This window comes from Brachypodium distachyon, chromosome 4 (assembly GCF_000005505.3).
Source record: "Brachypodium distachyon strain Bd21 chromosome 4, Brachypodium_distachyon_v3.0, whole genome shotgun sequence".
Lineage (NCBI taxonomy): Eukaryota > Viridiplantae > Streptophyta > Magnoliopsida > Poales > Poaceae > Brachypodium > Brachypodium distachyon.
The window spans coordinates 6281327-6304226 of record NC_016134.3 but is presented as its reverse complement, the minus strand read 5'-3'; the positions used below and the strand labels follow the sequence as shown (position 1 = coordinate 6304226).

General features: G+C 41.2%; 3 protein-coding genes across 4 annotated transcripts; 1 reads left to right on the top strand and 2 right to left on the bottom strand.

Moving 5' to 3' along the window:
- Positions 1–3525: 3525 nt before the first annotated feature.
- LOC100822780 (DCN1-like protein 2) lies at positions 3526–8390 on the top strand. The gene is made up of 11 exons (XM_003576160.4): positions 3526–3696; positions 4472–4533; positions 5365–5498; positions 5674–5732; positions 6288–6311; positions 6554–6636; positions 6855–6919; positions 7091–7140; positions 7266–7367; positions 7479–7538; positions 7875–8390. The coding sequence occupies exons 1-11, from the start codon at positions 3694–3696 to the stop codon at positions 7983–7985; spliced, it is 753 nt and encodes a 250-aa protein (XP_003576208.1). The 5' UTR covers positions 3526–3693; the 3' UTR covers positions 7986–8390.
- Positions 8391–9643: 1253 nt separating this feature from the next.
- On the bottom strand, positions 9644–12076 carry LOC100834033 (UPF0481 protein At3g47200). 2 transcript variants are annotated; one of them, XM_010238959.3, is made up of 2 exons: positions 11018–12076; positions 9644–10709 (listed from the first exon to the last, which is right to left on the bottom strand). In XM_010238959.3, exons 1-2 carry the CDS (start codon positions 11630–11632, stop codon positions 9942–9944), a joined length of 1383 nt encoding a protein of 460 aa, XP_010237261.1. In that variant the 5' UTR covers positions 11633–12076; the 3' UTR covers positions 9644–9941. The 2 variants fall into 2 exon arrangements, with proteins under 2 accessions (XP_010237261.1, XP_003575518.2); XM_003575470.4 differs by having other exon boundaries at positions 9644–10706.
- A 127-nt stretch (positions 12077–12203) lies between these two features.
- On the bottom strand, positions 12204–22830 carry LOC100834429 (DEAD-box ATP-dependent RNA helicase 28). Its single transcript, XM_003576134.4, has 19 exons — positions 22294–22830; positions 21975–22139; positions 21451–21519; positions 21262–21368; positions 20397–20475; positions 19583–19756; positions 19150–19298; positions 18907–19002; positions 18121–18223; positions 16724–16786; positions 16428–16489; positions 14894–14990; positions 14334–14452; positions 14220–14262; positions 14009–14110; positions 13290–13385; positions 13121–13207; positions 12549–12820; positions 12204–12403 (listed from the first exon to the last, which is right to left on the bottom strand). The coding sequence occupies exons 1-19, from the start codon at positions 22732–22734 to the stop codon at positions 12385–12387; spliced, it is 2343 nt and encodes a 780-aa protein (XP_003576182.1). The 5' UTR covers positions 22735–22830; the 3' UTR covers positions 12204–12384.
- Positions 22831–22900: the final 70 nt, after the last annotated feature.

Sequence of the window (22900 nt, the reverse complement as noted above, 5' to 3'; positions counted from 1 at the left end):
GACATGCTCCTAGGTAGCTAGTTCAGAATCTTCGTTTTTTTCTTTATAGAATACACCAAAGCCGGTGTATCATATATTGAAAACGAATACCACGAGGTGGTTACAATGCCCTTGGGCCAAGTTTATCGATTACTAGCTTACAACCCACTGTGAAAAGCAAAAGCCACTGCCCCTAAAGAGCTTAGCCGCAGCCCATGCCAAGCCCTCCTCACCAATAACCCGCAGAATCTTCGTTGTTATAAAAAAAAGTGTTCATCTTAATTTTTGGTGTCTGAGTTATTGGTAAGTGTAGTAGTGCAGTGATATTATCACGAACACTATTATGCTATTCAGTTTAAATCTCCTTTATTTAGTTATTCCTTCTGGTCTCATACATAATTTACAGATATATGTAATTCTGAAAGAAAAAAGTGTTTGCAGTCAGCTAGACCTGTTCATGGTTGCATACTTTGTGGTTATGCTGGTAAGAACTATGAGATGCCTATTGAAAGGCGAACTCTCCTCTGTAATCGACATCGCCACGTCGATGAAATGAATTAGTCTGAACCCTTCTCATCTCTGTTTCCTCTGTTCTCATCCCATGTTCGTCCACTTCTGGTCTGGTCTCCTTTTTCTGTGTTGTGATTTCTCAATAGAGGATGGTGCTCCTCCACGGTCCCGAATATCAACTTTCATTTGCAAGGGTCCGAGCTTGTAAGTAGACCTCGCGGGGGCCAGGTGACTACTACTGAGACTGCATCTTCATGGGTGGTCTGTTATATGCATTCACGAAAACCGGAGGAATCCATACTTTTGATCTCGCCTGTATCTTCATTATCAAACATACGCTGTTGAGACTCCGTTGGGTGATGTGCTGCAAGTTCACTGGGAACAAGAACACACATTTGTGGAAAGATAATGAGATCATACTGGAAACTGAAGACATCTTGTTATATAAAGTTGACATGGCAGGTAAAGAGCTTGTGGAAACAAATGGCTTTGATGATCTGTTTATTGGCCAGAACCAATCGTTATGCCTCAATGCTGAAGAGTAACCACAACTAAGGGCAAATTGTGTTTAGTCCACACAATATCAGTTATTTATCAGTGTATATATATAAGGATGACCCTCGGGATATTGGTGTTTTGAACGTGGAAACTGACAGCAGGGAAGATATTGTGCCTCATCTTTGGTGCAGATAGCCAATTCCCACATGGATAACATTTTACAAATACGTTGATGAACATGACATTTTACAAATACGTTGATGAAGATGACATTGAACAAATATGTACTCGTACCTTTTTTAATAGCAGCTTCTGGGATGCTGTTACAGATTGTTCCATTGGGTTATTCGAGTAAATTTATCATTTTTGTCGGCAAGTTGACCGCGGAACAGAGTCATGTTCCGTTTATCTATTCTTGATTTCAAGATTTTTACAATGTATAAACCTGGGTTGCTATATTTAAATGGCTTTTATTTTCTGAACTGCCAGTATGTTGTGTTTTAGAGTACACCTGATGTTTTTTTTGTCTTTTTTTCTCTCGCAAAAAAAAAGAAATAAAGAAACAGGAACTGAAGTCTTTTTATTTGGCCTAGAATGGAACAAGAATCCCATTTCGATGACAGCCGAAGATTTAAGAAATTATGCGGGGTTTAACTATTTTCCCCGTGCTACTTCACTGAATCACTGGGCTTTTTTCATGTTTAACAAGCAATTTATTACTTATGGGACTTATTAAACACTGGTCATTTATCGGTTTGTTCGCGGACAAGAAGTAGTCATCCGACGAGACTCGCCAAATGCTAGACATCCGTCCGTTTGTTGGCAGACAAGCCAAATGGTAGCCAAATTTGGTTTTGTTTTGGCAAACCGCACATTGTACACATTCCACACCATCAATATGGTTGTTGTTGTTCTCGAAAACATTTAGAGTAAGGGGTGCCAATGCTCGATGGCACAAGTGCGGGTATAAAAGTATGGCGTGTACGCCGGCTTTATAGCGAAGGTCGCCATACACTTGGACAAGTTGACACGTCGATATTTTTTGAATAGGTTCGGTCGACCTTGCGGGTGCGACTTAATCCTATGTTAGGAAAGACTTCGAGGGGGTTCTTAGCCAAGGGCTTGGGCCGAGCGGATCTTCCCAAGACACCTTTTGACGAGAGGTTCGTCGGGGCCGCCTCGTACTTGGACCGAACGCGTCTTTCCAAGTATCGAGGTTAGGATACCCTCGAAACTCTAACCCAACCCCTTCTCCTTCGAGCCCGTGCCAACCAAGGTTAGCTCGGAGCTTCGAAACTAGAGTCCCCTAGAAGGCTTCCTCGAAGCCGATCGACTTTCAGTCGAGAGCGGCGCGCGAGAGCGAACCTTAAAGGGAACACTCTAGCCCTCTCCCCTTGAGTTTATTCAAGTGAGAGTGAATGGTACATGCCCCCATGGGGGGTATTTATAACCGAGAGATCCATGGCAAAAGACCATGGTACCCTTGAAGGAGAGAAAAAAGTGAGGGCAAAATGATAAAAGTAGCTCCTTTGGTCCATAACTTTTGTGCGCACCATGAGGGAAAAGTGAGGGATGATCCATGGTCCACCATGGACCAAAAGCCTCATCCCACACATTTCTTGCCCCCTACTCTAACTCATTTGACCCTTTGACCATGGCATGAGAGGCTTGACTTGTTGACTTGTTTTTCTTTACCACGTAAGATTGACCGCGCCATGTGGACGTCTTGACTCGTGCTTGGGAAACGTTGACTTGGTCGTCGCCACGTAGAATTTACGGCCCGGTCCATATAAAGATTTTATTTTACTACAATAATGGTTAATAAAAAAAGGAAACCAAAAATTTGGCAATAATTTTTCTGTTTTCTTCTCTCTTCTCATGTTTGATAGGCACTGCCATACTCGGAATAATTACCGTGGCACTAAACTGAAGGCCATTGCTGAAATTACACATCATCCATGCATGCATGCGGCTTAGATTAACTTTCCTCCATCCGAATTACTCATAAATCACACTACAGATCCTTTGTTTTAATCCTCCTCCTTGCTGGCGGCACTCTGCACCTAAACCATGCTCACGCCGACACGTGGGGCCGACAATATCCGTGCAGAAGGCCTTGCTGAGACAAAGTTGTGGCATGAAAGTCTTCTGAGACAGAAAACTATGCATAGCATGATTTGTGATTATTATGGCATTTCATGGTTTGTGATTATGTTGGAGATATTTGCATTTTCTCATTTATGATATTTGAACTAATTTATTTCCAATTAATACACACTTGTCAAATTATCCGGAAACTAGCCAAACGAAGGGATAGCATGTCCATTTGGTAGTGTCCTTGCCTAATTTTTCATCCTAATTTGATTTCATTCCTTTTTTTTTTTGAGAATAACGAAAGGATTTCATTCCTGGTAAAGGGACAATCTGACCCGTGACTGGACACGGCCCAGTCCAATAACATCGGGCAGCCCATTCTACCACCACCCTTAACCTAGAACCTGCCCTCTCTCGCAGAGGGTGGACGAGCCTCCCTGCTCCCCTCTCGCGGTCGCGTCCCCCGGCGACCCTCTCCGGCGACGCTCCGCCGATCGTTTGCGGCCCCACCGCTCCTCGCGACCAGATCGGAGGCCACCCCATCCTCCTTGCTCCCTCTCTCGGGCCTCGGCAGATCTACGTGGGCGCCCTACCCCACGGTCCTCCGTAACCATGGTAACTCCTCCCGCCTCTCCTCTCTATGCATTTTCTCCCTACCTGCGCACCATCGCCGGCGAAATTTGGGCTGCAAATAGACTAGGGCAAACTGAAAATGGATTCCTTTTTGAACGCTAGGTTTTTCTGTTGTAGATTGGATAAGTTGGGGTTGCTAGATTTTAGACTGTGAGTCTCTATTTGAAAGCTAGGCTTTTCGCTGCTGTTTTACTGCCAGGATCATATTTAAGGTGCCTTTTCCATGTCTCAAGCTTATATTGTGTCAGTGTAGCATAGACATATAGAAAAACACACTCCCTCGGTCCCATATTAAGTGCCGAAATATTACTCCCTCCGTCCGCGAATAAGTGTACATTTGCATTTGTCCTAAGTCAAAGTTTTTAAAGTTTGAACAACTTTGTAGAAAATAGTAGCAACATATATGATGTCAAAGTTGTAATATTTGAAGATGGATCTACTGATACTAATTTGATGTCATAAATGCTGCCACCTTTTTTAGAAAGTTGGTCAAACTTTAAAAACTTTGACTTAGGACAAAAGCAAATGCACACTTATTCGCGGACGGAGGGAGTACATGTATCTAGATGTATTTTAGTATATAGATACGTCCATATGTAGACAGATTTGAGTCACTTAATATGGGACGGAGGGAGTATCATATATCAGAATATGTTCAAAATATATATGGCCTGTCACCATTTTCTTGTGTGAGAAAAATGCGCAAACCTAGGCTGTGGGATTTTGTTTGACTCCTTTAGTTTTCTTGTTGTTGCAGCATAAGCTTGGGAGAGGAAGCCGTGAAAAGGTGCAGCAGTTCATGGCCATAACTGGCGCAAGGTTAGATTGTATAGTTATTTAAACATTTGGAGTGTGGAGGTGATTTGTTAGTTTAGTGAATAATACATCATTTTTCAATGATAATTTTGTGGCCAGTGGTGAAAGTTAATGTGCTACATAGGTATCTAGTTAGTTGTTACTTGCTAAGAACTCTGTAATAACCTGTGTTGATTTCATTGACGGCAAAACCATGCTAATTTGCCTGTTTTGCTCTAAGGTTGAATTTAGTGGTTGTGTCATAATGTGATTTTGTGATGCCGGCAGGCTGTGATGTTGTTCCAAATTAAACCTTTCTTGGAATGTGCTTGATGTCTTGTATTTACAGATGATCTTTCTTTTTTGTATCAGAACATCACTAGTGGTTGGTGGTTCCATTGCAGTTGTTTGTTTGTCAAATGTTGCCAGCTACTGATAGCCTTTCGTTTATTTAATTATTTAAACCCTTCCCTAGTTTCCTTACGTTGTAAAAACAGAGCAAGAGATAGACTGAATAAAAAAAAAACAGAACTGGTCAGTCTAGGGTTATCTGCATTCTGCCCGGAGGCAAGGCCCTACATTAATCCTGCCGAGGTTAAGGCTGTGATTCAAACAACACAGCACTTCAAAGTCTTAAAGAATATAGTGCATACCTATTATTGAGCAGGAATATGTAAATGGTTCCTCCAAATATCTCAAATTGCATTTACGAGTACATTTGTTGACATCTGTGTATGAGCACATCTAATTCTTCTGCTCAATTAATTTATTAACGCCTATGGCGATCAGTTGTCACAAATTTAAAAAGTGTTCTCGTTGTTGTAAAAGAAGTGATTTTGTTATCTGATAATGCAGTGAGAAGGTTGCCCTTCAGGCACTGAAAGCTAGCGATTGGCACTTGGAAGGAGCTTTTGATTATTTCTATAGCCAACCACAGGTTTCCGTGGCCAATTCTCGGCATCTTGAAGATCTTTACAACAGATACAAAGGTATATTTACCAACCTTTGAGTTAGAATGAGTTCTCACTTTAGCGATTGTACATTAAATAGTTTTGGTTTATTTCATGTACTTTCTTGCTTCATTACTTAATCGTATAATTTTTTCTCTTGTCATCTTGCGGTTTCTTACTTCTGATTTCATGATGGATCTTGGTTTGTTGCCAGAGCGTGATGCTGATATGATCATGGTGGAGGGCACATCTCAACTTTGCAACGACCTGTTGGTAAGGAACAGTTAATTTTATCTTTTAATCTTCATTTGGTATTAGCTCATTTGATTTGCATATGTAAGCATGTATGGTACACACTTGGCAATTTAATAAATCTTTTCTTATACATTGGATACTCCTTATGACATTAGCTGAATCTTTTTTCTGTTGTTGCAAGTGTTATAGTTTGTCTAGCAAGTGACAAAGGATGGATTTTACTAGTTAGCAGGATGTTGGTTTAGTTTTGATTTTAGGCATTTGGGATGGCTTCTAGAACATCTATTAGCAAATTTAGCTTCCCTGTGCATTGTTGGGTTATCATATTGTGCTTCTCCTGGCCAGTAACCAGGCGCAACAGTTTTACTGCCCATTTACCTTGGTATATGCAGGGGAATCTTCTCCTCTTATAGGGGCAACATTATAGTGCTGTTATTTTTGTGTTCCATTGTATACTTCGTTTTGTCTTAGGATAGATGCTCCTAAAGTTCTACTGGTCTATGCTTTTTACTGAGTTAGCCATATTATATTTGACTAGTTTTCTAATGTATATGTTATTTGTTTGTTTTCCAGGTGGATCCTCAGGATGTTGTCATGGTATGTGCTTCTGTTCTTTTGGACCAACCTGTTATGTTCATGTCCTTTTGATTGTAAACTTGTTTTTGTGTAACCTGCTCCTGCAGCTGCTACCTTGTTAATTTTTGTTCTAGTTGATATTTGATATATATGGATGACTTTTTTATCTGCAGTGATCTGATTATTCTATCATCTATATACTTAATTGAATTCTGTGATCGAGATCACCATTGTTGATATCCATTTGATTATGTTGTTAACAGCTTGTCATATCATGGCACATGAAAGCTGCCACAATGTGTGAATTTACTCGCCAGGAATTCTTTGATGGGCTGCAGTCAATTGGGTGAGTCTCATCTGCACTTGTGAGTTTAGTACATATAGTTTTTGGGTTATATTGCTTAGTACTATCGTAAAATCACTGAACTCGGAAAATCCTATACTGATGCAACGTGTCACTCACATGTCGCTCCCTGCCCTAGATGTCATCCTCAGGATGGATGGAATGTGCCAGTTTGCATATTCTGACAATGCTCCCTAATTATATTCTTGTATTATTTGCAGGGTAGATTCAATTGAGAAGCTCCGTGAGAAACTACCATCATTGCGAGCTGAGATAAAAGATGATCGTATGTTTTTTTTTGTTAAACTGCATGTTTCGTTCTACCTCGCTACTTAAATCGAACATTGGATTCCAGTTTGAAGAATCTGAATGTGAATCAAATGGGGCTATTAACAGATATTTTGGGAAATGATTGTATTCTAAGTTCTAACCTCTATGTTAATCTTTTTCTGTCCAGATAAGTTCCGTGAGATATACAACTTTGCATTTGCTTGGGCTAGGGAAAAGGTTAGCCTTAATTGCAGAATATTTATTTCAATATTGCCTCATTTGACACCTTATTTTTCAATGAGAAAATAGTATTAAGATTGCCTATACTAATACTTCGCTAAAACATTCCTATGATTTTGCAGGGTCAAAAATCTCTTGCATTGGAGACAGCTATTGGAATGTGGAGGTTGCTGTTTGATGGAAGGCACTGGCCTCTTATTGATCACTGGTGTCAGTTCTTACAGGTACGCCTCAAATGGCAGTTGTATCTAATCCTTTTTTGGACCACTGCTATTTCATTATGTTATGGTGTCACATGGTGCTATTTGCTTACTTTCTAATTCTTCAAATTTCAGGTCAAGCACAATAAAGCCATCTCTAGAGACACTTGGTCTCAGCTGTTGGAATTTGTCAAGGTACATCTGTCCATTCCAACTCCCTTACATATGAATGCTCAGATTTTAGTGGGTAAACTTGTATGCCCACTTACACATCACTTATGCAACTCTTGCTTTGTGTTGTATCAGCCAAAGCTGACTAGACAATTGAGGTTGGCTAGCTGATGTGCCTAGGTTTTAGTCTCTAGATGGTCTTGTGATCTGTCACCTAAAGTGATTCCTCAATTTGTGCAGCTTTCAGGACTATCTATCTATCTTTCTTTCCTAGTCAATGCATCTGCTCCTGATATGAGTTGCGTGTAGAATTAGCTTGTTATTATCAGCTTGCCTAACTAAATTGTTGTGCTATTGCAGACAATTGATCCACAGCTAACCAATTACGATGAAGAAGGCGCTTGGCCCTACCTGATAGATGAATTTGTGGAATACCTAACCGAGAATGGATGCGTTCAGCGTAGAAAGTGAACTGGAGGCTGCATTCTCACTTCATCGGATATCATGATTGGGCTGTACAAACTTGGTCTATACAATGTTTGGCATTTTTGTGCAATCGATCGCAAAGTTGTCATTGCCATTGCTTGAAGGAACCTACTCATGAAGGGGAACATGATTTCGTTTTGGGAAGCGACGGCTGTGGTTGGAAACTATCCCTCTGGTTTGTATTTGTGCTATCCCTATCTGCTACGGAAATTCTCTTTTAACAGTTATTGGCTCAGTACTGAATGGTGATGGATCGTGGTAGTGTTGGGTCCTTGGTCTTTCTGTTGGACCGTTGGTTGTACCAGATGAGACCTCCTGATTGTTATTATGGGATAATGTGAATTTGTGACGTGGTAGTGGTATCTATCGGTCTGTGGTCCATTGGTAGAACAAACGTTTTTTTTTTCTAAAATGGTACTCCGTTTCATAATTCTTGTCGAAATATTACATGTATCTAGACATTTTTTAGGAATAGATGCATCTATGGAAAGGAGGTAGCAAGATGAATTGCTTCTGAGCCGATTACTCTTGGAGAGACATGGTAACTTTTATTCCATCCCCTCTTCTACAGTGCAAAAGTATTGTGCTTTGCTGTGAAGAGGAGTCTGCTTGCCCACGGTAAACTAAGGTGCTCCTCGTTTCTGCAGAGGATGCATTGTAGGGGAGTATGTTAAGAATCAAATGGAAAAGTTGCAACGTTGATGCATCCCTTTCGAAATGTAGTTTGCCCTTTTAAGAGAAAAATATCTCAATTGGCAAGGTAGCTAGTAATGGTCTTTAGACTTGAGATCGTACTACATTTGGTTCCTCGGTCAGCAAAACTAGAAACTCTTTCTCGGATCCAAATGGTTTTGTTTTGTTTTCGCTTCATGTAGCGCGGTTACCCCCTTACAATTTTTCACGTTGAATGGCATGATGTTGTCAGGTTTCTGCATTGAACTCGTATACAACATTGTGGCATCCCATGTGAAAAGTTGGTAGAATCGCGCCATATGGAGTCAAAACCGTTGGTATCCTGACCAAAGTATCCGATTTTGCTAACTGATACACTCTAAACTTCGTTTGGAATTGAGGAATGAAAAATATGCTTTCAGTCCCACTGTCGGTAAAAGAAAAGGTAGTTCCACTCTTTGCAACACAAATTAACAATCATTACACCATTACCATTAGTTCAAATTTGTACTAAAACCACGACAAGAATTTACAATTGGAGGGAGTAATAATTAATGTTTTAGCGCCATGCCTCTAAATTCACTGCAACATGCATGATGTTTTTCACTTTCTTTTTCTTGGTGCTATAGTGGTATTTATTGCCCAGTTGCACAAAGTATAACTCCTGCTATTTTTCCAACATATGTGCTACTCTCATTATCCAGCCGGCGCCGTGCCTTGTCGCTCCCTCGATATTTAACAAGTTGCACGTGGTGACCGATCTTGAGACCCGAATGGAACAATTTCCAAGTTTTATACTGCTCCGTCCAATAAAGGATGTGTCAACTTTGACTAAATTTGAATACATCTATACACTAAGTCATGTTTAGATACATCCAAATTTTGACGAAACTTGAGACATCTTTTGTTGGATGGAGGGAGTATAGTTTTTTTATGGAAAGTTTTACATAGTTAGTGAAGGAGGATTAGAGTTACCGAACCTGGTCATCCAATACTAATAAGAAACTTGGAGCCCATCCTTGTGTTTATAATTTGTGGGCAAAATAACCACGATTGCAAGGGAAAATGGTTATTATGGTAAAATAGACAAAAAGCTGTTTGGACAGGCGAGCCAGATTATCACGATCCACCGCTAGCTAGCTTTGGAACAAATTGGTACAAAGGTCCTTTGATTAGTTTATCATTAACGTGGTAGGGCTACTATATATCTTGCTTCTGGAGCAAAGGCACGTAGAATGAAATGGAGCTAGGTATATAACCAAGCTCTAGCTAGCCGGCATCCTGGTAGAACTGAAGCACGGTGTAGACGGTCTGCAAGACGGTCATGCCGAGCAAGAACACGGCGGCAGCCAGAGAGAGGAACGACCAGGGGCTCCTAAAATACGTGTGCACAAGGTTAGCGCGCCACCGGTTCCACCTCTTCCGGCAGTAAGCGTCCACTTCCCGGTGCACCTCGTCCAAGGCACCGTGTGGCTCCAGCACCACGTCCCTCGACAGCCCGCTAAACAGCTTAGCCACGGCCTTATCGCTCCCTAGATTGTTGCAGACGATCCGCCTCGACGCCAGCAGCGCCACGTCGGCGGCCTTGTCGATCATGTTGTCCATGAAGAAGACGTAGGCGGTGACCTCGTTGTTGCCGGCGGCGGCCCCGGCCCCGGGCCCGGCGTGGAGCCGCTCCAAGGCCATGAGGTTGAGGAGCATGGTGGAGGTGGTGTCGTCGACGACGATGGCGGGGAGCCGGAGCTCGCCGGTGGTGCGGGAGAAGGTGATGTCCAGGAGGCTGCTCGTCGGGCTCCGCTTGAAGCGCACGCCGGCTTCGTAGAGCTCTTCTGCTGAGCGGATGATGTCGTCGGGGGCACCCGGGGGGAGGTCTGAAGGTGGTGGTGCCGGCGGGGGGGTGTTGTGGGTTGGCCCGTAGAGGAGGCTCCGGCGTAGGATGTCCAGCGGGTGAAGCGCTAGCCCGACGCCGGTTGCTAGCGGCCAGGCTGCCGGGGAGAGGAACCTCAGCACCATCCGGTTGGTCAAGTCCTCGTTCTGCTGCCACGGACGTCCGTACGAAAAAAGAGAGACAAATTCAGCATGAGATCGAACAGTCCTCGTTCTGATGCACTTCTTAATTGGCTTTTACTTTTGGTACTATATCATGGCAAAAAGTAAAGCATAAAACTAAGTAAAGCCAGCGCGCAGAGGAGAGAACATGCAAACGAAAGGCAAGCTAGCGTGCAAGAATAAAGAAGCATTTGACTGTTTGGATCTTCTGATCCGACCATTTCCATATGATAATGTTAAATCACAAGTCAAAAAATAAGCTAAGCTAAGCTGCATGATCATATTGGCTTACTTACCCCATCATTGCCGGCCTCGACGTCGAGCAGCTTGTCGAGGACGAGGAGCGGCAGCTGGTTCTCGATCATGATCATGTCCCGGCGGATGTATGGCACGGTGTAGAGCAAGCCGTGGCTGCTGAAGACGGGGTCGTTGGGCGCGTAGTCGTTCACGTCCCACCCGGACGCCATCCTCATCACCTCCAGCAGGAAGCACCCGTCGGTGACCATCATCTCCACGAACTTCTCCCTCCTCTTCTCCAACTCCTCGCCGCCGCACCGGTCGTCGTCGTCAACGAGGCCTTGGTATGCGCCCTCCAGCCGCTCCACGACGCCCGCCACGGCGGCGACAAACTCGGAAAGCGGCTTGCGGGCGCGCCGGAGCAAATGGAGGAGCGACCGGCGCTTGTGTGAGTCCATGGGGAGGAGGTGTTCTTCGCCGTGGTGGAAGGGGCCCAGGGACACCACCTGCGGCTGGTAGGCCTTGCGGTTCAGGTCCTTGATGCACGCCGGCACGCGGTAGATGGAGTGCCACCGCCACCGCGCCGCCTCTGCCGACGGGTCGACGTCGGTCAGCGCCCTCTCTACGTCCCCCACCCAGGCGCTCTCCTTGGTCATCGTCCAACGAGACGCCATCTGGTTTCCACTTGCAAAACCAGCCTTTGTTGCAGCTGCATGAACTGTAGTAGTAATGGAATAGCATATATGTATAACACTGGAGACCTAGTCCATGTTGCCGTGCATGATGACATGATGGTACCGATTAGCTCGTTGCAGGTAAAGCGAAGTGTAGAGGACAGACGAATCGAAGTGGACGGGACAAAGATGTGAATTCTTTACAGCACAGGCAAGTCGGATTTGTGTGTGATGATGCATGCAGATTGCAGGCTTTCGGAAAAGAGAGATTGAGAGATGCTAGCTAGATCAGGCCAGTGAAAGAGACGCAGGGACCAGAGTAATAGAAGCAATAAAAAGCAAAGGGCACAGGAAAAGATCGTGCGCTACGAGGAAAGGCTTACTGGTGATGTGAGAATGCTTGCCTTCCCGTTCTAGGAAAGGAACATCCAGCGGCACCACACAATGCAACAGCGACTGGGATAAGGCTGCTTAGATGAAATTACGAATAAAAGAGAAAGCCGATTGACAAGTTAGTGTCAGTGAAGGTGCTAACAGACAAACAGATCGAAGGAAAAACAGACGGTCCACATCTTACGTGAAGCATAGATGATTTCTGAAATTGTGAAATGCCATTACATGGTAGCAAAACAATTCTACAACTAATAGCTAATGGCATATCAGAACCCCTTCAGGGTAAATCAGTCAAAATTGTTACAAGGGTATGCAATACACACCCAGTTTTGACAACACATTATAAGTTGACAGCTCTTCTATTTTCGCCGCTTGTACCTGACAAAAATAAATAGTAAACCCTGTCTTAGAAATGATATGGTTCTTAGTGTTTTGAATCAACTGGGAAATGGCATGTCAAATTTCATCTTCTCTTCCACACATGGCAATACAAACTGGAGCGAGTAGAAACATTGATACATACCTTGATTTACTCTTAAAAGAATTCTTAGATTTCTTTGCAAAAGAGCTGTCCTTTTTCTTCAAGGAGCGGCCCTGTTTCCATTCACTCATATCACTCTGGAACAGTTCGTGCATTTCCTCTTGCCTAGTCTGGCCCTTTTCCGATGGTTGTTTTGCCTTCTCATTCTTTCCTTTGCCATCTTTTTTACCAGTTGCCTTCAATGATTTTGCCTTACGATAAGCCACATCAACTACAGATTGACTATTCTTTGCTTTCTTCCCTCCTTTGCTTTCCTGTAAGAAACACCTTGAAGCTTAGGAACTGAATGTAGCTCACTACGTACAATATTATTGGCATGAAGTCAGCCCCAGGCACCATTGCTATTTAATATGTACTCCCTCCGTCCCATATTAAATGACTTCCTATTACATGTATCTAGACGGTTTTTAGGCATAGAGACATCCCTATTTGAGCAAATTTGAGTCACTTAATATGGGACGGAGGGAGTAGTAGTTACTAGCTATAGAGCCCATATAGTCTGCAGATAAATCTCAGGAACTGCAAGAAAAGAACAAATATACTGAAAGACCTACCTGAGTTTCCTCCTCATCTTCCTTCTCGTCCTCTAACATCTCCCTTTGCGCCTCCAATTTTCGGCGTTTCTTCCTTGGTAGATTTTTCTACAGGATAACAGAAAAGGTCAACTAAACTAAATCTGATGCACATTGCCAACGTACTCAAATATCACTTTAATTAGCACACCTCACGCTCTCTTCTCCTTTTTTCCTTCAGACGAAGATCCTCAGCGTCCTGAGCACTCACAACTCCAGAGCTACTTTTAACTTGACCCAGGGATTCCTTGATAGAGAAAAAACCAGAGATGTTACTGATATGTAAAAGGTTGATCAGATATATGTCTGACTTATTAAATAAGAATTTCATCAAAATGCAAAGTGAAACTATCTAATTCCAACAAAGACAACAGAGCATGAGGAACATTTCCAGGAAACATTCATGTCAAATGTATTATGCTTAGCTTATTAGTGCATCAGGACATCATAGAAAAAGCAACAAAAGTTGCGATCATAGTATAAAAAGCAGGCTTAGGCATACTATATGCACTTGTCCAAAATTGTTTTGGATACTGCAAGTCTAAAAGTTCAATTTTAATTATCATTTTTGTATTCATGCAATGTAAATAAGAAGCTTCGACATATAAACCCATGAACAAGAGAGGAAATGCAGCAAGACCATCACTTTAATCTTAGAAGCCAAACAAATCATGGACAAATAAAAGCACTCACACCACATTCAAATACACAGAAGTCGCAGAAAACACACAGGAAAAGAATACAAATGTTAAGTGTTACAACGCAGCACTGGTCCAGTGTTTTATTTCTAATACATAAGGGCAAAATATTTTGTAGGTGCAACTGGCATCAGATAAATATATAAACTACAAAAACTTAAGCCGAACTTACTTTAGCAGCCTTTGCCAAAAGCTTCTTCTCCTTCTCAGTAGCAAACCAGGTTCTCTTAGGTCGTGAGTATATCTCATCCTTGTGAGCTATCATATTTTCTGCCTGATAGTTGTAAAGACGCATGGCACAAAAAATATATAAATAGTTCTCATCCAGAGGAATAATAATTTGTAACTTCGAAAAAAAACTCAAAACTTCTGAAAGATATAACCTTTGTAGCTTCCATTTCAGCTTTCCTCAATGCCATTTCCTCCCTAAGATGAGAGGGTATAAACTATTAGTAGTGTGGAAAGAAAGTACCATAAAAAAATGCCATGAAACTGACCTTTCTTCTTGAATTATGTTGGAAATTTGGTTTTCCAGCTGGTCAATCAATTTTGCACAATCAGCCACTGGTTTCTCTGCAACAATGCGGCTTTTCAGCTGTGAACCAGCTTTTTTTGCCTGAAACATTATTTGTAGAATACTAGTTACAATCATTGCATACATTGATATATCTGTGCATTTAGTATTCAATTTAGCCTTACGGCAAAATTCAAACGAATAAAATTCATACATGGACCTGGCCTCTATATAGTCCATGGTATAGTCCAACATTTCTTAACAATTTTTTAGCACATGCAACATCACAAAAAATGACCATACGACAATAATTAATTATTCACATTCACTACACTAGTTACAAAAGTGATCAGCAGGTCTCCTTAGAATCAACAGACAAGAATGGACAACAAACTGCAGTTATCAAGGGCTGAATTACATCTCCAGTAAACACGTGAGTGGTTAAATCTTGTGATCAATAGAAATCTATGCCAAAAATATATACCATGTGCTCAAGTATAACAGCATAGTAAACAAGTTGGCAGAAAATAGTAAAATACTTACAATAGCTTTCAAGAGGGATCTATCATCATCAGTAACAAATGTGACGGCATATCCTTCCCTGCCCGCCCGAGCAGTACGGCCAACACGATGAAGATAACTGCAACAACATGAACATGCATCTATAAAAAAGAACATAACCAAGTGACAAAGTTCTTACACATCATAGGAATAGAGAAAAACAAGGAATCGCATTAAAAGTGACACCATAGTCAAACAAATCTGCGTGTACAAAAAAAAAGAGAACCGGAGTAGGTCTTTTAGGTAGACCATGGCAAGGCTGCAGGAACTGAGAAAGTTAAAAGGATACATGGTGCAAAAAGATTAACAGATAATGTCATTCATTATCCCTCTTAGAACACCAGGTGAAACAGACAAAAATGATATTGAGCTGAACACATTACTAATACTAACAAAAAAAATCCAGATTGTGTTGAATTAAAACTGACGGAGTGACAGCAATGGTAATTAGTATACAGAATGTTCCATGCTACATGTGCACTTGGCAAATGGAGCTGGTAGTTGGTGTTGATAAACTAGCTAAACCGTTAAAGAGACAATACAGGATTTAGGTAGGTTCATATGGAAGCTCACAAACACACAAATCCACATCAATACATTTTTTTCTTTCAAAACTCTTTTTCTAGAAAAATGGAGATGTCTGAGATGCTTTAACATTTGCAGAAGATACATTAAGCCTCAAAGTTAACTATCATAATGCTATAATGCACAGAAACAACACATCAGTCATAAAAAATACAGCATTCAGTAACATATGTAGTATAATTTGGATCAGTACAGACTGCACAGCACGTACAATAACTCAATAAGAAATTATAAATCTCCTACTGAAATTCTGGAAATTAAATTTGAATAGATACATCAATGGTTATGAGCTAACCCGCACCACCGCTGGATCATGTCTACCTATAACTATACCAATATATATAAAAGGTCCAAGTTTGTTGGGTCCGATTGCTCTGAAGCATCCATTTACTTCATCCAATGGCTCATGAGTTAAGTTGGATCCTTGGAAATTATGACTTAATTGCACAGATAGGTCTCTCGATGAAAACTATCATCTATTGGGCCAGAGCCGCCAATGTCTATTACTACACACTAATCAAACTAGCGCATCACATGTTTGGTCTCTCTCAAGGAGAATATGTGAAGGAAACCAAAGCTTTACATCAAACAGGAACATGTAAGTTCTTCAATGTGCCATTTGATTTGAGTATTAACAATTTCTAATTTGAAAAATGAACATATATGCAGCATATATTAAGGAAATGTTCTTTCCACATGCATGATTGCTATACATATCATATGTAAAAGTTGATCGAGGACATGAACTAAAAGCAGTTAAATATGTACATTGTCGAAGAACAACACATTCAGACAGGAAAGTTCAAGCAAGAACACATCAACTCAAAATGAACAATAATCTCATTGCAAATGTTGTTCCAACACTGGAGCATGAACATGAACTAAATACAAGCAATGGTTCAATAATGAAACTGCACGTATTTGGACTTACGTTTTGACATCCCGTGGGCAGGCAAAATTTATTACAGTTCGAACACCAACAATATCAATTCCCTACAAGTCAAACAAACAATTATCAATAAAATACTAAAAGAAGCAACATAATTGTTTTTCTTCTTTTCTATTTTATGTTCTACTAGTTCTTTCTTGAATTTACGTTCGGTAATACACTGCACAATACCTCAAGAGAGTAAAATTTTTTTTTTTGCGGGGAAGAGAGTAAAAGATTAATGATGTGAAATTAATATTAGGGATCTGAAAGGAAAATAGATATAAAAAGTCACTTACACGAGCAGCAATATCAGTTGCGATAAGGATATCCACTTCTTGCTTTTTGAATAGCTCTAAAGCCTATAGCAGGAGAAAAATCTATCAAATTAGTGAAAGATACATGATAACTTGTACAGGTGAACAGAGGGAGCAATAAGGATATCTACATTGCTTATTAATTAGTTTTTAAAGCCCATAGAAGGAAAATATTTAATTATTGAAGACGCATGAACTTGTATCAATAAAAGGAGAACTCAAAATTGCCAAATTTGCACGCATGCCAGAGTTACATGTAACAAGACATCTACATCTTTCCGTCTTAACAGCTACTCCCTCCGTCCTATTATAGTGGGAATGCATTCATTTGAAGATTCATCTTTGACCGTTAATTAGACCAATAATATTGTGTGTCACTAAAATTATATCATTGTATTCGTATTCGGGAAAAAAAAATCCAATGATATAACTTTTATAACGCGTACATTGTTGGTGTACTTGAGGGTCAAATTAAAATTTTGAAATGCGTGGGCGCCCACTATAGAAGGGCGGAGGGAGTAAGTACTAGCTTAGAAACAAATTGGAAGCCAGGTTGAAGTTCCACCCGATGTAAAAAAAAAAAATCTGCCGGGTTAGATGACGGGGAAACCAAATTCCTACAGTGCCAGCCCCTAGCGCCAAGTCAGAGCAAGATTAAGGGCAATGCTAGAACCAGCGCAGGAAATAGGAAAGCAGCTTGGAGATCAAGTAGTGTGAGTCTTAGCCAATTAGTAATAATGATAGATAGGATTAGTTACCTTAAAAATATGAAATTGGTTAGAATAAATTCCATTTAGTAGAGATACAGTTGGATCTGTTAGAAGTTAGTTGCTTCAGGCATAAGGAAGCCTCCCTACGAAACATATTGGATGCACGAAACAATCAAACAAAGGTTCTCAGCCAGCCACTTCCACCTTTCACTCTCTCGCATCAAATTCCCCAACAGGCGACAGCACGGCTGGCCAACACTGGGACCGTGAAGCCATATGCTCACTCTTCAGACAACCCAAGGTCCTTGGACCATTACCCAAGTTTAGCACGTGACATAAGAGTATACTTTTCACATTCAATATCTTATTTATCAACAGTGTGAGTAAATCAATTGTGTAGCTTTCCGCACTGAGCATGTGCATGTGTGTAACCATTTTCGTCCTACAAAAGGATATAAAGCTATAAATGCAAAAAAAATTGAGCAAGCTTTATAAGGTAAAGCTCTCACCAAAAACTTAGCTATTACTAGATTTTTGTATATACATGTGCTTTGCGACAGAGAAATAAAAATATAACCAATAGCGGAGCTCAAGCCACTGCGCTGCCATGAAGTTCATGACACAAAAGCTAACATTGTAGTAAATAAAGATTGTAACAAATAGAAGTACCTCAAGCCGCTGCGCCTGTGTAAGGTTGCCATGAAGTTCAGCAGCTTTCATCCCGGACAGACCAAACATTATTTTTAATCTGTGAGCAGAATGCTTTGTCCCACTGCATGGGGCATGCAGTATCAACATGTCAAAATAGATATGGTACGATCAAGAAGTAGGAAGTATTAGAAGGACAAGCCCAAGGACTCGGCTCAACTACTCTAAAAAGGACTTGACTCAACTTTATGACTTATCAGACTTGGTATCAACCATCTATCTAAACAATCGGGCTGTAAGAAGTAAATAGCAATTAAGAGTGACATTGACACTATGACACAAAATATGCGTCTCGAAATGTAAGCCATATTTTGATTCATTAAGACAAGCCTTTCGCTAACATTACTCCGTTGATATATGGTTTAATGTGATACAAAATCACAAACATATTTTTTAATACGAAGCTAATGACATCAATTTTAAGTCACATACACCATATATTAACAAAGAAATTGTTGGTCAAAGCCTTGTATTGATGAAACAAAATAACTTACATTTTGGGACGGAGTATGTCATACAAACACTAATAGACTATTGAAAAGTTCAACAGAAGAAAACAGGAACCAATATTATGTATTTTACATCCTGCTAGGCATATGCCCTGTTCATCAGACTAGTTTATCTTGAACATATTCTTCATTTGCAGAATAAGGAGTAAAGCCAGCTATACTTTATAGGAGTGCTTGAGAAAATGGAGCTACTAAAGTGATGGAAATTAAAAGCAACCAAGTTCTCTGGAACACAAACCTAAAAATGATTACTCTTTCCTTGAAGGTCTTCAAACAGAGAGCAAGCAAAACAGCTTCTTGATTTGCTTCACGTGACCGTCGTATTCTAACTACCCTGCAAGGGATAGATAATATTAATGATGCTAGAATAAATCACAGTTTTGAAATATTGAGGAGGTGAAGACATTGTAAAGTGTAAATCAAGTGATAACAGCCATTGGAACTATTTACACGTTCCAGAGAGAAAAAAAGCAGAGCATACTCTTCAGTCAACGTTGCGGGCCGTTTCAGCGAAGGATCAGCTTCAAGACGGACAGGTTTGTTTAGGGAAAGTTTCACGAGTTCATCAATTTCTTCTGTCATTGTGGCAGAGAATAGCATTGTCTGCCTTCTTTTAGGACACATGCGAATCTGCATTTACCATCAAACAAAAGCACATTATGGATGAAAACATAGAGAATCTTTGTAGGTTCGCAGAGTCACAGTAAAACTAAATATCCAAACTCCACCACCCATCACTCCCCCACACCACAATTTTTTTTTCTCTCACAATGATCAAATCTCCCAATTTGCTAAAGTAAGATGATAAACAAATCAATTTAGTGATTATTTGACAATCTGGCATTCAGGCTCCATTGGAAAAACATTTCTAAAGAGCAAACTCAAACTACAAAATGACAAGAAAGCAAAGTTACCAGTTCATTAATTTCAACACTGAAACCCAATTCTAGCAAACGGTCGGCCTCGTCAAGGATCAAAATCGCAAGATCTTCAAGCCCAACAGAAAGAGAATTGCGTAGATGATCTATTATGCGCCCAGGAGTAGCAACAACAATGTCAGGATTTGACCTTAAAGCTACCTCTTGCACCTGCGTAAGTTGATAGCATAAGTAATGATGAAATATCTAACAGCATTTAACCAAGAAACAATTCAGATTAAACAATAATGTACAACAGCAGAAGCATGGAGGAGTCTTAAATAACACTAGAGTTCTAAATTCAACAAAGGAAGCTTATATCAATAACAAAGACCAATGGTCACAGTGCAGTTGATAGGAACACTGGATGGGCTAACTGGACATCAAACTTGTCAGTTCCCAGAGCAGTTAGTATTTAAATATTAAAATTAAATAACATGATTATTATGGAATTGAATCATGCTTTACAGGACGGCAGAAAAGGGAAACTGCAACAGGCAATTCCTTTTCTCTGGTTCTCTTAGTTTCATCTAAAGCAGCCCTACTATCGTAGTAGCGTGTCAAAATCTGCATTTTCACACACATGGCAGAACCAAATCATTGTTTAAGAAAACTAACAGAAGACACATGAATAACGTTTTCGAGCACCTCAAAAACAGGCGACACTGAAATAGGATTAGAAGAGAACATGGGATGATTTCTAATTCATGTATGAAAAGGTTGTGTGTTCTGCACTAAAATATTTACCGCAAGGGGAAGGGCTCGGTTCACAGGTTTAACAACAAATGAAACAAAAAATGCAACATAATACCTTAGTTGGAAGCCCACCAACTATGAGACAGCACCTGATATCAGTAAACTGGGCTAATTTCTCAATCATACTATGGACCCTGCATTTATAGGAGAATGACTGGTAAGTAAAACTGGTGTGTTAAAATTTGAAATGCTATTACAATAACGAGAGCTAACATGTGCAGCTAGAACTAGAAGCCTAGAAGCCCAGAACAGGTGTAATCTTGAATACTGAACTATGAAAAACTAACATTGCAGCCATTCCAGTCAGTATTACTATGACACACAAATCTTGGAAAATCTGAGTATCTGACAGGGGAATTTGGGTCAGATTCTGACACACGCTACCACAGCTCCTGCCGCATCATATCCAGACACTGAGGCCCTCCGAGGGTGGTTTTTTTTCTCGAACAGCTTGGCACCCTATTGGGTGTCTTACCCTTCTCGAGTCAAAGTCTTCCAAGGGCACTTTTGGCAAGCCCCTCTAATCCAAGCTTCGACCGCGAACCAGGGTTCGGATCTCCAGCATTTCAAGTATCTTTTCCACCTAAAACAAAGGGAACATATCCCCTCGAATTGAGGTTCCGAAAAGGCATATAACAACCAATGCTGGAGCCCTGGTTGGCTCTTGAAATAAATCTTGTTATAGACATTTACTAATAGCCCAACAGTCTCAAACACATTCGTCTAATGGACTACTCAACAAGTGATGTCATCTCCAAAATATAGATTAAAGCATATCGACAGATCAACAATAAGTCAATAATTAATGGATAACCAAAGGAGCGACAAACTAATTGACAGAAGAGGAAAATAATTGGCTTAACTGATGCATGACCTAATATGGAAGATGATTATATATAAAATGAATATAAAGAACTTACTGAGCAGCCAACTCTCTGGTTGGAGTAAGAATAAGCACCCTAATTGCAGGCACACGTTTTGGCCGGAAAAGTAGACGCTCGAGCACAGGCAGAGAGAATGCAGCTGTCTAATTTAAAGAGGTCAGTTGATATGTGATACTCAAATTTGAAAATGCTCCATACAGGGGCATCTGTGTTCATTTTACATACCTTCCCTGATCCTGTTATAGCACTACCACATATATCCCGTCCTGTTAATGCTAAAGGTATGCATGCAGCCTGGAATACGAAAGGAAATAAGTAAAAAGAACATCAACAAACAAATTAACTAATAATCATGTTGACAGAAATGTTATACTATCTGGCAAAAAAAAAATACATGACTAGTAAAATGGAAACAATATAAGAAGACTATGTTAATTGATCAACTACAGCGACATGTCAATGATTATAATGTTAAAAACAACTTTAGACACTTTGAACCGAACTGTCAACCCCATGAAAAGGCAAGCAGTTGCAGAAGTGCTGACTAGCTAATGTCTAACGTAAATAAAATCTCGGGTGTCTATTTAGCAGTTGGCACCTCTGTTGGTTCCCCATTACAACATTGCTGAGTGTAAATGACAGGAGTTTGGCAGCATGCCAACAACAAAATTTGTCCTAAAGTTGACTGAGGGTGGCATTACTTTCGTATAATGTTACTCACAGCCTAAAGAAGAGTTGCAGTTACAAACCTGAATCGGCGTTGGTTTTTGATAGCCAAGTGCTTCACAAGCTCGAAGAAGAGGACGTGATATGTTGAGCTCAAGAAACGAATTTGCTTTGAACGATGCTCCTTCGGACGATGAAAAAAATTTAGAAGGATCTGGAGTGCTGCTCTGTTCAGCTATAGCTTCGTCCTGTGATTACAACTCGTGAGATCATTTTCGATTTTCAACTAATCAAATTGCACTTCTAGTTTGCGCACCTAACAAATTGCACAGTAACAGTACAGGATGATTGGTACCAAACTAAGCAGAAAAGGACGGAGAAATAAAATGGAAGCAAACTCACCTCTTGTACAGCCTCCTCTTCTTCCCCATCCTCCTCCTCCTCCTCCTCTTCTCCTTGCTCCTCCTCCTTTTCCTCACTGTCGCCCTCCTTGACCTCTTCCTCCTCGTCACTCTCCTCAATATCTTCGTCGCCGTCGCTCTCCTCTAGCTCCTCCTCCTCGTCCCCAGTCTCCCCCTTCACCGGCTCCTCGTCGCTATCATCAGCATCCTCCTCCTCCTCCTCCCCGTCGGAGCCATAAGGGCGAGAGGGGTTGCGTCGGCCACGGAGGGCCTGGGAGATCTTCTCGTCGATGGAGGTGGTGCGGCGGCGCGCGTGCTCCGCCGCCACGGACTCCGTATACGACGAGAACTCCCAGGGAGACTGCGCCGGCTTGCGCCGCGCGGAGGCCGCCGCCGCCTCGTCGTCGGAACCATCTGGGTCGAACCGGAAGTCGGGGTCCATGTCGGAGAGAGAGAGAGAGAGAGAGAGGTGCGTGGCTGGGTTGGTTTTCCGGCGGGGAGTGGAGAGGAGGAGGCGAGGGTTTATTCCAGGGTTTCGAGGAGGGAGCGCCCGAAGCCTCGAAGGAGGAGGGTATCTGATGGGCTTGTTTGGGCCGTCAGTGATTACA